General features: G+C 46.9%; 1 protein-coding gene across 1 annotated transcript in view; it reads right to left on the reverse strand.

Moving 5' to 3' along the window:
- The window catches only part of LOC111160496 (disrupted in schizophrenia 1), a 294,921-nt gene that overhangs the window by 236,380 nt on the left and 40,622 nt on the right, over positions 1-17,919 (reverse strand). The window contains exon 4 of the mRNA XM_022523643.1: positions 5,862-6,012. Within this exon, the coding sequence (XP_022379351.1) occupies positions 5,862-6,012 (151 nt within the window). The remainder of the gene's footprint in view (positions 1-5,861; positions 6,013-17,919) is intronic.

Here is a 17,919-nt window from a genome sequence, read left to right on the forward strand (position 1 = left end):
TGGCTGGCGCGGAAATCGGGGAGAGGCCAAGGGACTGGGACACGGGGCATGAAGTATCTGTTGCAACAGACTTTCAGATGGACGAGGAGGCCCTCAGCAGGGACAAAGAAGCTGGAGAGCCATGGCAAGGCAGAGAGGGTCTGCAAAGGGGTGGTCTGAGCGCCCACCATTCAGTGTGACAGAGATAGGTGAACTTCCCACGAATCAGGCAGTTATCTTCCCAAAAGTGTGCCCATGGTGCAAGAGGGCCTACAGAAAGAGGCGGAATGAGATCTGAAAAGGGGTGGTTGCATTTCACATCGGGATCTGGGCAGTGTGGAGGGCCTGGGCTGTCGTCTGGAGAACACATACATGAGTGCCACAGACAACGGGCACACCAGAGCCCATGCACACGGTAGCGACAACCAACAAGACGAAGGTTACAGACACTGGACAGGGAGAGATCAGAAACGGATCTATAATGGAAGTTTCAAATTGGACAGGGATGGACGAACATCAGTAACTAAAAATGACCCAGACTTGCATCTTATCCACCCAAGATAGCATTAAACACTGGGAAGATGTATTCAACAGAGCACAACAGAGGCTGGAGAAAAGTAGAACCACGGTGTGTTTGCACCTCCACAGATGAGAGACACCCCCATGAACCAGTTGTCTTCCTGATCCTGAATCAGTATCTTCTCTACGCTGAGCGGCCCCACGGGACCCACAACCGAGGCAGGGCACCACGCCACGTGAGGGCTGGTGCCCACCGTTAGAAAAGCCCGCTTAGCCCAGGAAGGTAGCAGCTGAGACTCTCTGGGCTGCAGGAGGGACCCGGGAAACTCAGTGTGAATCACGGTGGCCTTCTACACAAGACTCCCAGAGCCATGCCCGATCTTAGCCGAGAAACGATGAGACTCAGAGAATTACACGATGGTTTTTAAAAAAGTTGAACGGCACAGATTATTAAGAACAAAATGACAGTAAATACTAAAAATGAAGTATCGTACCTGATTGTACTTGGGTATTTACATTTCCTTAAATCTTACTCTAAACCACTTTCTTAACCTGAGATCCAAAGACCCACCCCCAAAAAAACCAAAGACCCCCCCAAAGAGTGAAGGAATGAGCCTCAGAAGACTGTGAGTCTGTTGAAACCGCGTGCAAGCCTTCATGTGGTCGCACACAGTGGTTATAGGGATCCCCAGGAGGTACTCATTTGTATTATTCATTAGTACTGGAAATTTCCCATGTCAATACAACTATTTCACTTCTGTAGGAAAAGTAACACTCTTTGGAACATATCCCTGTTTCCTCCTTGACTCAGAGAGAGCCTCCCGCCTGTGAGAAACTTTTTTTTTTTTTTTTTTTTTGGTCTGGCTCCAGGCCATGTGAGCTTTAGCCCCAACCCGTGGCCCCCTGGTGGCCTTGTGAGAACTGCAGCCACAGCCCTCGGTTTGTGGGGAACCCATGAGTCCAGGTGACCCCGCTGATGACAGGCTAGATGGGCAGCTGGCACACTGAAAGGCAACTTTCTGAAGATTATTATGAACTACATAATTCTGTTTGTATCCATTAGAAAAATTTAAGAAGTTGATTTTGAGTCACTATTGTCTAATTGCATCAATAATAGGACAGGTATTTTGGCAAAGAAAAGCCACAATTATACATAAATCACTGAAGTTTGGAAAATAGTGATCTCATTCAAACCCCTCATTTTCTGATGAGGAGAGTGAAGTGTGGAGAAGTTAGGAAACTATACCAGGTCCTACATAGCTGGTTAGTAGAGAAATCGGACCAGAACTCAGGCCTCCCGACCTGTAATCCACGGTTCTATCAAGAAGAACTGTAGAAGTCCTTGCCGGAGGCGTCAGAAAAAAGGCTGAAGGAGCATTTTCTCTAGGGAAACTGAGCCACATTAGAGTGCAGGCTCTCTCTCTCTCTCTCTCAATAGATATCACATATACCTTCCACATACGACCATATTCATTCATTCAGTGAATATTTATGGAATACCTATTTGGGATCAGCCACTGTTCTAGTCTCCAGGAATAAAAGGGTAAATACAAACACAGTCTTGTCCTTGAGCTCACCGTCTGAAGAGCAGACTGATAGTCCAGGACACAGACTGATTTATTGGAGACCAAGACAGGGGTGAGGTAATTGAAGGTGCTCCAGTCATTCAAGGGGGGAGATGGTATGATTTCAGGACAAGGTTTCACAAGGACGGCAGCTGAGCTGAGTCTCGAAGAATGAGCAAGAGGCGGTCACAGTGGGCCATGTACAAGATCACAGAATTCAGACACATTACAGCACGCAGGTGACTTCTAACACTTCAGTGTGTGGGGACTGCAGGGGTTGGTGATGGCTGCTCAGATTCTGGGCTACTGAGAAGCAGGGCAGGAGCTGGACTGGAAAAGCTTTGAATGTCACGCTAAGTAATCAGCACGGATCTCATCTGGAAGATGCTGAGAGCCATTGGACATGCACAATTATTACCATCTGTGGTGCTGAGGAGGGTGAGAGACAATGATACTGGAATCAGGAGCACCAGCAAGGGGACCATTGCAGTAATCCAGATGAGAAAATCTGAGGAGCCCCTGGTGGCTCTGTCAGCTGAGCACCCAACTCTTGATTTCAGCTCAAGTCATGATCCCACGTTTGCGAGATCAAGCCCCACGTTGGGCTCCAGGCTTAGCACAGAGACTGCCTAAGGTTCTCTCTCTCCCTCTGCCCCGCCCCCAACACTCGTACCTGTGCCACACTCTCTCTTTCTAGAAAGAAAGAAACAAATAAACTCTGAGTGTCATGAGTGAGCAAAGTGAGTGGGAATGAGATAAGGTCAGACAGTAGGATCAACAACGAAGTTAGAAGTAAGGCAAAAGGAGGCGTCATGTATGGCTCAGAGTTCCTGCCTGGGGAACTTGGTCAGTGACATAAGTCACGGAGATCGGAGATATATTAGAAGGGGCTGACTGGGGAGAAGGACAGTAAATCTAATAAATAGTTTAAAGATAAATTTAATAAAGGCAAGGAGAAAAATACAGTACATTTTTAGGATAAAATAAAGATAAAGAAACAGTAAACTCGGCCAAAGTTAGGGAGATGTTCATTAAAACCCAAACAGTAGGTTGGAACCCTGGATAGGGATCAGGGCTAAGGACAGAAACGTGAGGGAAATTAGAATGTTAATAGAACCTGAAGCACGGGAGTATTTCATGTCACTATATAAAGTGAGAGACAGGACGAGCTAGAACAGAAGACAGAGGAACATGCATATCAAGGAGACGGGGAGAGGAAAAGGAGCTCACAAGAGGTTGCGAAGAACGGCCAGCAAGATAGCAAGAAGACCAAGAAAGGATGAGTCATGAAAGGACAGGGGAGAGAGAGTCTTAGGAGGGAATGTGATTGATTAAAAATTCCAGACCATGCAGTGATACAGAGCAGAGTAAGAATTGAAAAACGCCCTTTAAATCCAACAGAAAATCACTGCTATTGCAACAGTGATAGAGATGGAAATCAGAGGACAGATGAAAATCGGGTCAGAAATCAGATCATAGAGGTCAGATCCCATTCACCCCAAGAGTGGACAAGAACTAAAAAGTACAGCACGCAGGTAACCCCTTGGGGAAAATGACAAGGGGATAACAGTTAACAAGGGAAGCCAACAGCTTATATTGGCTTAATAAATGGTTAATAAAGGAATATACTTTTATTTAAAATTGAACTCTATGAAGCTGCCTTCTTCATAAGACACAGTCAGATAGAAGGAATGTCCGATGGTGTAACCTGAGTGACAATGGGTGACACTGTGTTCACGGCGTTCCGTGAGAAACTCAGCCAAGATCATAACTAAAGCATCGCTCTCCATTCAAATCACATGTAGGCTAAACAGACAGTCATTGAAAAGCCTTTGCCAGCTCTGACTCAGGCAGCCCAGCAAGCCAGTTCCAAGCCGGGACTCGCGCCAGACCACCAGCCCTGTGTCCGGTCTTGGCACCCACCTGCTGGGGGTTCTGCATGAGCCCATTAACCTCATACAAATACAAATGACAACGATGGTGACCTCCATATAGATTATATACAAAAAAAAATCCATATAGATTATATATAAAGTACTTCTACCTCCTAGAATTGTCTTGAGGATTAAATCAGTTCCTTCCTGTCCGTTGTAGGAAGAATAGGTAAGCAAAATGTGGTCCCTCCTCACAAGGAAACAGTACTCAGCCTTCTGAAGGAAGAAAATTCTGACCCATGGCACGATGTGGATGGAACTTGGGGACATTATGGTCAGTGAAATAAGGACAAATATTGTGTGATTCCATTTATATGAGATCCCGAGAAGAGTCAAAATCAAAGGGACAGAATGTAGAATGGTGGTGGCCCAGGGCTGGGGACAGGTTAGCGAATGGGGAGCGCATATTTAGTAAGGACAGAATGTCAGTTTGGGAAGATGACGAGAGTTCTAAAGATGGATTGTGGTGATAGCGGCACAACGCTATTGTGTCTTCAACCTGTACACTTAAAAATGGCTGAAATGGCAAATTATATGTTACATATACTTTATCACAATAAAAATTTTAAAAAAGTAGTTAGTTTCTAAAGCCCTTGGTAACCATTATGCGAACGTTGTTAAATAAATAGAAACACATTTATTGTGTTTTAAATAATTAAAACACCTTTATTTATTTTGTAACACAATACATTGGCAGATGTTAACCATGACCCAAGACAGGAGTGAAGGACCCCAAAGAACAGGAGAAAGAAAGAATTCAGTAGAAAGTCAAGTTGGGAAGGACTCCATGTGAGAAATGGAGAGGAAATGAGGATACCTCAATGCCGGATGAAAAAATGAATAGAAACAGAGAGGTGCAATCCACCTGCCCTTTAAGAAGCCCAGAAGAAGTTCACTCAACAAATATTTCTGAGGAAGCACCTGCCAGGGGCCCGGCATGCAGCTGTGAGCTACCAGCAAACTGCAGGGCGAGAATATGTGAAAACAATTGGCATCTCTGTTAAGACAGGCTGTAAGGGAGCACCAAGGTAGACCGAAGGAATGATGCCGTGCACACTTAACAGGAATAAGCCAGAGAATCGATCTTGCGATTTTCGGGATTCAGAAGAAGTTGGAAATAAAATGTAATTGCTGTGGCCGTGTTTACACCTAAGCAGAAGCAGGCCTGACCTGTGACGAGGCTGCTGGCATGGGTCACAAATGCGTTCTCTTGCAAGCTTTTACCCAGAAGCGAGCCAACAAGCAGGTGGATGAGAGCAGGGTCCCCAGACTTTCCAGACGTGCCAGTGCCTGGGACCCACCCCCGGAGAGCCTGATCTGATCAGTGTGGGTGGAAGCTGGACACTTAAAACCTCTCCAGGGGACTCAAACAAGCAGCCAGGATTGACAACCACTGCATTGGAGAGCGCGGTCGTGCCCTGCAGACCAGCAGTCCCCGGGGACCCCCGTGTAGCAGAAACAGCCAACATTGATCAGAAGCAGGAAGCGAGTGAGGAGGAGGAAGTGCTATCAGCCTTCAGGCAGAGGCGACCACCTACGGATCCCGCAGGCTTCCCAGGCAGCTCCTACCAAGAGCGAATGCACCCCACCTTCTGAGAAGCTCGGCTTCCCAGGGCAAGCTTAGCACCCCAACCCTCCCACCCTCCGACCCTCCGGGAGCAGAAACATGAGCAGAAATGGCTTCACAGGGGAGCGGGACCCACACCAGGCGCTCACTGAGGAAGGAGCCCCCACCTGCCCAACCAACCAACCAAAGGGCACATCCCAGGAAAAGGTGGCTGAGGGTGTCCCTGGCTGTGTCACGCCCCGCTCTTCACCACGTGGGAGCCAGGGGAGGAAAGTGGGGGCGAGCGTGAGTACTCACGGCGGAGCGGCCCTGCGGTGCGCAGCAGCTTGGGCCTGGGCGTGCAGGTGGCCCAGCAGGCTGCAGAGCGCCGGCTGCCTTGACGGGAGCTGGAAGTGCAGGCTGCTCCTCTCTGTGTCCAGCTCCTCTAGCCGGTGTCTTAACGCCTCGGCTGGAAACCCAGAACATGAAAGAGAGGAGTCAAGAGCTGTGACACTTGAGATGCGGAACCCGCATCCCAGAGCCCCGCCCCCCACCGGCGTTCATCCTAATGACCTAACACGACAGCCCCTGCGTTCACGGCCGCCACCTCTGCCTCTCAGCTGGTGCTTTGAAGAATCTTCTTAGTGAGGGTGCAGCCTCCCTGATTTTTATTCTTCCTGGTGTTAGAATGCACAGTTTATTGATCGTTTCTGATGTCGAAGAGGTTCCTGCCTATGGTCTCCTCTCAGATGTTGATGGATTCCTGTCGCACACTGAGGTCTTTCATCCATTTAGAGTTTACCTTTGTGTGCAGTGTAAGAGAATGGTCCATTTGCATTCTCCTACATATAGCTCCTCAATTTCCCCCGCACCGTTTATTGAAGGGACTGTCTGTTTTCCATTGGATATTTTTTCCTGCTTTGTCAAAGATTAGTTGACCAAAACCAAAAGGCAACCCACAGAATTGAAGATATTTGCAATTGACCTTACAGATAAAGGGCTGGTAGCCAAGGTCTATAAAGAACTTCTCAAACTCAACACCCAAAAAATATAAAATCAAATCAAAAAATGGGCAGAAGACATGAACAGACACTTCTCCAAAAAAGACATACAAATGGCTATCAGACACATGAAAAACTGTTCATCATCACTAGCCATCAGGGAGATTCAAATCAAAACCACATGGAGGTACCACCATACACCAGTTAGAATGGCAAAAATTAACAAGGCAGGAAACAACATGTGTTGGTGAGGATGTGGAGAAAGGGGAACCCTCTTACACTGTTGGTGGGAATGCAAGTTGGTGCAGCCACTTTGGAGAACAGTGTGGAGATTCCTTAAGAAATTAAAAACAGAGCTACCCTATGACCCAGCAATTGCACTACTGGGTATTTACCCCAAAGATACAGATGTAGTGAAAAGAAGGGCCATCTGTACCCCAATGTTTATAGCGGCAATGGCCACAATAGCCAAACTGTGGAATGAGCTGAGATGCCCTTCAACAGACAGATGGATAAAGAAGATGTGGTTCATGTATACAATGGAGTATTACTCAGGCATCAGAAAGGATAAGTACCCACATTTGCATCAACATGGACGGGACTGGAGGAGATTACGCTGAGTGAAATAAGTCAAGCAGAGAAAGATAATTATCATACGGTTTCACCTATTTGTGAAACATAAGGAATAGCATGGAGGACATTAGGAAAAGGAAGGGGGAAATGAAGGAGGTGGAAATCAGAGCGGGAGAGGAACCATGGGAGACTATGACTCCGGGAATCAAACTGAGGGTTTCAGAGAGGTTGGGGGGGCGGTAGGGGGAGGGGTGAGCCTTGTGGTAGTTATTAAGGAGGGCACGTATTGCAAGGAGCACTGGGTACTATACACAAATAATGAATCATGGAACACTACATCAAAAGCTAATGAAGTTCTGTATGGTGACTAACATAATATCGTAAAAAAATATACAGTTTATGTACTCATATCATGGTCTGTAAGAGGATACATATTAATTATTTTTAAAATCATTGTCTTCACTTGGGAGAAAAGTTACTAAATTTGATAAGTTTCATGTCTTCGGTTGAAAAATGTCAGTGCCCAAGCTTGGATTTTAAGAACATTTCCTTAGAAACTGCCCATCAAGATAGAACCAGTTGCAATTATTAAAATCATAAAAGCAATGTTCCAGTTCTACGTTACAGATGATTATATATCCACCTCTGTTATGGGTCCTATTATTTTTTTAATGAACTTAAGTTTCCCTAGGACGAGGTACAAACACAGAATCACTGTAAAACAATTCTTCTCTAATAAAGTAAGCTTCAGAAATTGGAATCCCCTCAGAAGAATTTATCTTCATAACCACACACCTGAAGAATAGGAAAGGCTCTCATAAAACTATTTTTGCAGAAATATGAGGACTGGGTTTAAAAATCTCATTCGGGGTGCCTGGGTGGCTCAGTGGGTTAAGCCTCTGCCTTCGGCCCAGGTCATGATCTCAGGGTCCTGGGATCGAGCTCCGCATCGGGCTCTCTGCTCAGTAGGGAGCCTGCTTCCCCCTCTCTCTCTGCCTGCCTCTCTGCCTACTTGTGATCTTTCTCTCTCTGTCAAATAAATTAATAATAAATAAATAAATAAATAAATAATTTTAAAAATTAAAAAAATATATCATTCATCAGATCTTCCCTCCTACTGGTCCTTGCCAGGCGAGGGGCAGAAATTTCGATGGTCTCCACATTTGGGCAGTAGGTGGGCCTTGGGGACCCCCAAGATCTCAAGCGGCCACCCTGGGCATGAACACCTACCGCCTACCCTGGTGTGCGATACAAATGTTATCCTCTGTGTGTGCCATAGCGAGAAGATATTTGGAAGCTCTACCCTAGATCACAGTCCTGTATGTTTCTATGCCCTACAGACCATTTTCCAAGTAGGCCTTTTCTAGAAGACCTAATTTTAAATTAAAACACTGTTTCCAACAAGCTTGTTACTTTTTTAAAGATTTATTTATTTGAGAGAGAGAGCATGTATGTATATGCACGAGAGAGAGAGAGAGAGATGGAGAGAGCACACAAGGGGGAGCAGAGGGAGAGTGAGAGTGAGAATCTCATGCAGACTCTGTGCTGAGCACAGAGCTAGACGCGGGGCTCAATCCCAGGACCCCGAGATCATGACCTGAGCCAAAATCAAGAGTCAGATGCTCAACTGACTGAGCCACCAGGTGCCCCAAGAAGCTTGTCATTTTTAAAACACTTTGGAGAGATGCCTGGGTGGCTCAGATGGTTAAGCATCTGCCTTCAGCTCAGGTCATGATCTGGAAGCCCTGGGAACAAGTCCCGCATCAGGCTCTCTGCTCAGCGGGGAGCCTGCTTGTCCCTCTCTCTGCCTACTGTTCTGCCTACTCGTGCTCTCTCTCTCTCTTTCTCTATAAAATAAATAAAATCTTTTTTTTTTAAACACTTTGGACAAAACTTTTTGTCGTATACCAGCAGAGGTCAACGCTAATGACAGAGCAGCCCTCGACAGGAGAGTTCCCTCCTGCTGGGCTCCTCCCACGACACATACCCTCAGGCATGATGGGAAGGCAGGCCTCGGGCATGGTGGGCAGCAGCCACCCTCTCCATTAACTTGCCATATTCACTGGGACCAACAGCCAGGAACATGCCACGAGAATTGCCAACGATTCATTCTTATAGCACCAGAAAGGGTCATTTACTGACTTGAAGACCAAGTCACAGGTAACGGCCAAGGGCTCTCAGTCTGTGCCACCTTCATCAGAGTGACAGCTGGCGCTAATCCAGACACACACCTACAACACACAGTGAAGTCTAGTCTGGCAGTTCTTCCAGAATAACACCAAAACACACCTCTTCCCTTACACCGAGCTTCAAACATCTTTTTAAAAAATATTATTTTATTTCATTTTAGTTCATTTTTTAAATTTTAACCAATTAATTTTACTACCTAGTTATTTACTTAATCCGTGCTCCATAAAATCAAACTGCCATGAAAAGCCATACGTTCTTACATCCCGTGCTTCAGAATAACATCTTCTTGCTTTCAGAACGGGTGGTAAAGCGTGTCGAGACACTGTTAGGTAGGAATGGGGACAAAGCCAGAGTCTGTGTCTCTGCCCCGCTGCTCCTAGCTGACCTTCCAGCTACTTAACCTTTCTACGGGTTAGTTTGCTAATCTGTGGAATCAGGGCTAATAATAATATCTACGTCCCAAGGTTCCTTGAGGATTAAATGAGATAATCTACTGCAAAGCGCGTAGCGCCGGACCTCGCACACATCATGTGTCCGAAGGGTTGGCTAATGTTAGCAGTGTCTTGAGGTCGTGGCCTTGGAGTGTTGGCGAGGCCGCTAGACACCAGCCTGGCCTCCCTCTGCGCCCAGCCGGATTCTAAACAGGACCCTCCCACAGCCCAGGGAAAAGTCCTCAGGCACCGCAAGCCCACCCAGCAAACCAAACCCCGGAAACGGTCAATTGGCTGCGGAACATCACATTCGCAATGAGTTTCGGGGGAAAATACAATTTATCCCAGGAAATATTTGTGATTCACTGTGCTCTGCATCGCTACTCACCTTCAAAAAGGTGACCTCGAAAGTTATTTCTGTTTTATGACTGGAAAGGTGCACCAGGACAGTCACCACGCATGTGAGGGCTTATTGTCCCCAATCTCTAAATGGCCTCCTATCCCAGCTCCTCAAATGGCTCTCAGCTACCTGGGGTTTCACCTCACACGCTGACATCACCTCTGCCCAGTGTTCTCCTAGTTCCTCCAACGTGTGCCCCTGTTCACTAATTCAATATTGTAGGCAGAGGGCACTCCCAACCAGAGCAAAGGCCCTGAGGCAGCGAGCGAGGGTGAGCGGGGGTTGGAGTGGGCTTGGTCATTGGTAAGGACAGTCTTTTGACCTGGTGGGTGAGGGGAGACCCTGGAGGGTTTTGAGCAGCGGAGTGACATGACTGACTCTTACTTAACAGGCTAAGCTGGAGGCTCCCCTGGGAAGAGACCACCGAGAGCAGAAGGCCCGAGACCAGCTGCGCGGTTATTGCAGTTCCCTGGACCTACAAGTGAAACAGGGCTGGTGGGACATGACAGGATTTCAGATACTCTCCAAAAGATGGGACATCGGGAATGGACAAAGACAGAGGTCCAAGTGACCCCAGTCTTGGTGGCCCGTACAACCAGGACAAGGTGACCATGAGCTGAGCTGGAGGAATCTGCTGTTCCTTCTGCCAGAAACACCCTTCCAGCCCAGCCCAGGCAAGCCCTACTCTCCGCTCCGACTTCAGCATCCTCAGGAGGGCTGTCCGGCGTCCACACCGCCTCAGCTCACCCAGACTCCCACGTGCACGAGAGCCTCACACTCGTCTCCCCTCGTTCAAGGCCTCCCGTGCCCATGAGAGAGGGACCACGTCACCGTGCCTGTCGCTGTGTAAACCACACGGGGCCGCTGCCTGGCTCAGAGTGAGCACACGCCAAAAAGCGTCCGGCTAAACTCAATATTAGGTCCCCTCGTGGTTCTTCTTGTTTGGTGAGTTTTCTTAAGCCACTTAACTTCATTTTCGTTAGCCCCTAAATGAGCACAAAGACAAAAAACTCATCACGTCTAAAATGAAATCCACCAACTACTTTGCAAGATTTTACTCTTGCTGCCACAGCAAGGAGGGATCCCCGCGGGTCAGGCTAAGGCTTTGGGTTCTTGGACTCATCACCCCCCATGCCTCCACCTCCTGCTGGTGTCCGCCACACTCCTGGCGCCGTCCCCATTTCCACTGCCTCCAGCCAGCTCACGTCACCCTCGCTTCCGCAAGGCGAGTCACCTCCCCGCCTGACAGCCTGCGCTCCTCCAGGGGCCCGCAGAGCACCCCTTCCTCCTGCTCAGCCGCGTGCAAGCCCACGAATGAGTGAACACACCGCGGAAGGCAGAGATGCCAGCCGTGTGCCTGAAACCGTGCTGAGCACCAGATACATGCATCACAGAATGTTCTGGAGGCTCGCCTGGCTGCCAGAACAAAGGCCTGATGCCTGTGGCTGGCATTCAGGACACCCCAGCAAGCGTGCTCTCTTCTCCCACAGACACGCTGCGCCTGAGTCACCTGGGGGGGACACATCCCTGGAAAGAACAGAGAACCTCAGCGTCCCTGAGAATCAGGACACCCCGAGTCTATCTCCGGCTTCAGCACCGAGTACACATTCAACAAATCACTTCCCCGTTTACGCTTCAAAGCCTCATCGGCTCACGGGGACTAACATCTCCACAAGGTGTTTCATGAAACCATGGATGGTATCAAACAGCAAAGGGTTAGACTGGAAACTACCTTGTCTTCGCCAGCTCGGGCTGCTGGAACGGAGTCCCACAGACGGGGCGCACACCTGACAAACATTTCTTTCTCCCAGTACGGGGGCTGGAAGGCTGAGATCAGAGCCAGAATGGCCGGGCTCGGGAAAAGCCCAACCTCCAGGTGGCAGATGACCAACTTCTTGCCATGTCCTCACGGGATAAATAGAGTGGACGGCCTCTTCTTAGAGGGGCATGAATCCCACTACGGGAGCCCGCTTTCATGGCCCCACCTCCCAACACCGTCCCGCTGCGATTAGGCTTCAACATATGGATTTGGGGGGGGACACAAACATTCAGTCCAAAGCTTCAGCCAAAGTGGCCCACTTTCTCCATTAATATGGGTGGTGTGTAAAAATGTTTTCTCTGGGGGAAAGGAGTGTCTGGGAATGTTTGGAAATAATATTTCTCACCTCCTAAATGCCATACTTATTTACTTACTTACTTCATGTATTCACTCAACTAACAAATACTTCTGATAAATATTATTAGGCTGTAGGGCTACAAAGATGAACCAGACACACTCTGGGTTCTTAAGAAACTCAGTGACTGGGGACAGGGGTTGAAATTATCAACAGGCCTTTTCTTGTCTTCCTGTGCAGAAAAGGTGGCAGGAATCTGCCCCACTGGTAGAAGGGGGGCATAAAGGAGCACAAAGATGGTATGGCCACCAGCATCCAGGGCGCGGGGGGTCAAGGGGCCTCCAGAAGCCACACAGAGGCAGGCATGCTCGGTGCGGTGCCCAGCAGTACCTGAGGATGGGGGACACTGAAGGGAAAGGGGGAGCAGGTGGGAGACCGCCAGGAGCGTAGGAGATAGGTTACACTAAGAAATAAATAAACTGATGGAACAAGTAAGTAAATATATGGAGGATGGAGAGAGCCAGGTTCCTCAGCATTGGAGACTATACTTACAGTGACGGGAAGGGATAAGGACAGAAAGCGCTAGGTGTGTTGTATTGGAATTGGAAGTACTGGCATGATCTAATGGTTTTCAATACAGATGCTCACAGATACAGGTGAAAAGAGTTATTGACGCGTCTGTGTTTGAACTTACATATATTTTCTGTCTTTACCCACCAAGAAAACCTGGAAGCAATGATCCCAGTGGCAGTAAACATACCCAGCACAGATCTGATTTCCAAACACCATCATCTGTGAAAGGAATCAGAGCCATTTGGAGAAACAACTGATTATAGGCCTGAAGATGGGCCAGACTCTGAATATCTTGTGCCCAAAAACTGGGACATGCTCAAGGACTGACAGAGACATGGCCATTGAATACAAGTCCATAAAATAAAAGGAGCTGCCACAGGTGCAATCTTGGATCATTTGAGAATCAAAAGAGTCATCCTATTAATGAAGTGCAACCCACTGAATAGACTACAAACCCATAATCCACACTAATAAAACGCCAACCAGTAAAAAGGAATGGAGGGAGGCAGGCAGTGGATGGGCTAAATGGGTGATGGGCATTAAGGAAGGCATTTGTGATGAGAACTGGGTGTTGTATATAAGTGTGAATCACTAAATTCTACTCCTGAAACCAATATTACACTATACGTTAACTGACTAGAATTTAAATAAAAATCTGAAGGAAAAAAAAAGGAATGGAGGTTTGGTAAGGTGCAGTGGAATCTTAGATTATCTCCCCTACAAGATGCCCATCAATTTCCAAAGGGCAAATGGTAATTTTGTGGTGGAGAGACCGGGGAAACACCAGTACAACCAGATGGTCAAGGCTACCATCAGCAGGGGTGGCATGACGGGTCTACCTTGTGTAACATCAAGCGAGATACACCAAAAAGTACACAGTTTGATTTCCATAACATTCTTGTCAGGGCAGCATGACCTGCATCTTGTCATGAGGAGACATGGGCGGATGCGGGATGAAGGTCATCTGACAATGTGGAAGGCCTGCACTCCTTACAACTTCCAAGGACAGAAAAGACTTGGGTGTTGAGAATCATTCCAAATTGGAGTAGACTAAAGAGACATTCCTTCATGCAATGTGTGAACCTTCACTGAACCAGAAAGAAGAAAGGAACAATGGTGGCAATGCTGGCGAAATGTGCACAGGGTCCGTAGACCGGATGGCAGCAGCATATCAGTGCTGCCACTTGGTGGCCTGTGATTGTCCTTCTTTGGGGAGATAGCCAAGTGCATACGCGGGCCTGAGAGGGCATCATGTCTGCAGCTTAGGCTCAGCGGCTCGAAAGGGAAGAGTGACAATGGCTCCGTGGTATCTGCTTGGGGAATCAGAGTGAGGGAGATATTCGACTTCTTTGTACCAGACTCACAACTTTTCTATAAGTGGAAAACTATTTTATTATTTTTAAATTTGTGTTTTTAGGGGCGCCTGGGTGGCTCAGTCCGTGAGGTGTCTGCCTTCTGCTCAGGTCATGATCCCAGCATCCTGGGATCAAGCCCAACATCTGGCTCCCTGCTCAGCAGGGAGCCTGCTTCTCCCTCTCCCACTCCCCCTGCTTGTGATCCCTCTCCTGCTGTGTCTTTCTCTCTGTCGAATAAATAAATAAAAATCTTTTTTAATTGTATTTTTAATAATTTTTTTAATTTTTAAAATATTTATTTTTGAATTATTATTTTAAAAAAATAAAGGGGTGGGTGCCTGAGTGGCTCAGTCAGTTGGGTGTCTGACTCTTGGTTTTCACTCGGGTCATGGTCTGAGGGTGATGAGATCAAGCTCCGTGCCGGGCTCTGCACTCAGCAGGGAGTCTGCCCGAGACTCTCTCTTCCTCTACCCCCGCCACTCCCCGGCTCATGTGCTCACTCTCTCTCATAAATAAATAAATAAATAAATAGATAAATAAATAAATAAATCTTTATTAAAATATGCATAGATTTTATAAATAGATAACCATGGCATTACTAAATGCTCTGTTTGTGACTATCATATCCCTTTATTCATACGAATCCTGCTGGGTGTTTAAGAAGATCTCTCCCATCGTTCTATGTGGCCCCCTGGTTGAGGAAACACAACTCACTTCCTTGGTCTTTTCTCTCTTTTAAACCTCCGCGAGCTTTCTGTCCACATTGCTCACCCAATGTCAGTTTGCAGCTCGGGATTTGAAGCCAGAGCACAGCAGGTGCTGAATACAGGCGGGCTGCTGACCCTCTGACTGATAGAGCAGCGATCGTTCTAGAAATTTCGGTGGCATTTTGTAAATACAGCTGAATAGTAAAAACAAACAAACGCAAAGTTGACCGCAGAAGACACTATCACGTGCTAAGCAAAATGAGACATTAAATGATAGGTCCTAATTGATCCAATGTATTCGATTTACAGATCTAACATGCCTTACTCGTAGGACCTCTGCAATAAAAATGCTAACCATCATCTCATTCCATTTTGGACCAAGTAAATGCATTTTTTTGATACCACTACAACATATTTATTAATGTTTAATTGAGGGTCAGTGTTCATCTGTCTTCCTTAGCACATCAGTACTAAATGCCTGTTACTTTGGGGCTATAATTTGGAAACAGAATGAAAGAAAAGTACTTTGTGCATCTATGAATAAATAAGCAAATAAGCATTCACAGAGCAGCAAGAAATCTTCACACATAAAGACATCCTGCTAATAGATTCAATTTCCGCTGCCCCGCTCTGTCTGAGGGATGACAGAATATATGGTGTGAGCCATATTCTTGGCTGAACGGCCATTCTACATTCTGAGGAGGCTCTTTAAAGCAAAGAAGCAATCAGTGTCTCTATAAGTCATTTTTCCTTGGTTTTTACATAATGGCCAAGAAATGCTATTCATTGAGAGCTGAATATTCTAATATTCCCACATTACCACACACATCACGAGCAGATGACCAGCTTACAAAGGAATCCACTGTAGTAAAGTGTATTTCAGACTAACCTGAGCACAACCGAGACAGTCTCTGACATTTCGTGACTCCGGACTTTGTCGGATTCATTATCATAAAAATCAGCCCCTGTTGGGCACTGAAGACTTCAGGCATAATCGCTTTCGCGCATCTGCTGCGCGCCCCGCGCTCTGTGTACCTTATTTCCGAGCCTCACAACAACTTGTAGAGCAGGAAGGCTAATGCAGGAGCTAAACCGCAGAGAACTGGAGGAACGTGCCCAAGGCCTCAGAATGAGTTAGTTCAAAATCAGAATTTGAACCTTGATCTTGTCTGTGCCGAACCCCAGGCTTTTTCTGTTCTACTGCCTGGGAGCCGTCCTTGAAGCAGCACCTGCTCCTAGAGCTTCCCCAGTCACACAGGGATCCTGTCTGTCTGTTCATCTGTCAGGGTTCCTGGAGGCCAGGGGACCCACAGAGCAGGGTCTGAGCCTCATCTCTGCCTCGCCAATATCTAGAGTTCAGTGCTAGGCACACAACAGGTACTGTGTAAATACAGAGCAAATAAATGACCTGTTTCTTCTTGGAAGAAGAACAGCGGAGACACGGAAGCAACTCATCTCACAAGCACGACTATGTACCAAGCACCAACCATTTCATCCTCACAATGACGTCACAAGGGAGGCAGGGTTGTTCCCACTCAGCAGATCAAAAGACTGAGGCTCGTGGAAAGTTCATGAAATTTTTCTAGATTAGTCATATAGCTCTGCAGATCCAGAAATAAAGCCAATATCTGCTGACTTCAAAACCTGTGGGGTTTTTTTAAGATTTTATTTATTTATTTGACAGAGAGATCACAAGTAGGCAGAGCAGCGGGCAGAGAGAGAGAAGAGGAAGCAGGCTCCCTGCTGAGCAGAGAGCCCGATGTGGGGCTCCATCCTAGGATCCCGGGATTCCGGGATCATGACCCGAGCCGAAGGCAGAGGGCCACCCAGTCACCCCCAAAATCTGTGTTCTTAACCACTGTGTCCTTAGGGCCAGATCACATCCTGTCTTGCTCACCATACCCTCAAACACACCCCTGAATGCATGATATGATGCAGCTGCGAAGTAGTCTGTCAACTCACCGGCTGCTTCATCCCCCGCTTTCTCACAGGAAGCTGTCGGTTGCCGAAACAAACAAACACACCGGCAAAAGTGGAAAGCAGCCTCAGATCCGATTTAAGGCACGTGGTTAAACAAGTGCCTACCGGCTCAGGCAACGGTACGTAGCAAGTCAAAAACTTGGGGGAAATATTTTCACGGTACAAGAGAAAAACAAGATACAAAATTGTATGTAGAGATGATCTGGACATTTATGACTACCAATGTGTTTTAGAACAAACAAGCTTGGGTGGGACCGAGTCTGGCCCATCAGTCAGTGTGGCTGTGGGTGACTTTCTTTCAATTTCTTTTCTTACAAAATCAGCTGTGAAATCTTGAGGTATTTATTATTTAGAAAAATGCTGTATTTTTTAAGTAGCCTACTGCTTCCTTATTCTACCCTTTGATTTCTGCTTAAAAATAGAGATTTGGTTTCTCGAATCCTTAATGCTAAACTGCTTAAGGTAAGCTTGGTTTCCCGGGGCCTTCGATCTCTTCGGTGTACACCAAAGCGGATTTCTAGAAATGTTGTATTTTAAGCCAGCCGATGTGAAAAAGACTGAGAAATCACCCTGGTTGTGGGATAAAAGGAAAAACAAACATGCCGGGGAGGTAGAGAAATTTTGACAAGCAGTAATTTCGCTGCGGATACGAACGACTCAGCCCTTAGCCTGTCACCTTGTTCTTAATACACATTTTTTTTATTTGCTCTGAAATACTTCAGTCGAACATTTGTTTTGAAGCATCTGTTCTTCCCCAGCAAGAATTCACCAAGCAAAATAAACTCTGTGTTGATCAAAATAACAAAAGTTATGAAAGTTCCAGGTCAGGGTGTGTCATATGACCAGCAAGCTCGGTGTGTGTGTATGAGTGTGCTTGAGTGTGCACACGTGCTGCCAATAGGCTTGAAAACAGGGCTTAAAGTGCAGTACTCACATGCATCAGAAAACACACAAAATTCCTCAGGATCAGGAGTTTCTGAAAGGATGAGTGGTTATGGATCATTCCAAAATACTGTCTGCATCAGCTCCCAGAACTAAAATCACAGAAAATG

The sequence above is a fragment of the Enhydra lutris genome, unplaced genomic scaffold, assembly GCF_002288905.1.
Source record: "Enhydra lutris kenyoni isolate GAN:26980312 unplaced genomic scaffold, ASM228890v2 scaffoldscaffold76, whole genome shotgun sequence".
Taxonomy (NCBI): Eukaryota; Metazoa; Chordata; class Mammalia; order Carnivora; family Mustelidae; genus Enhydra; species Enhydra lutris.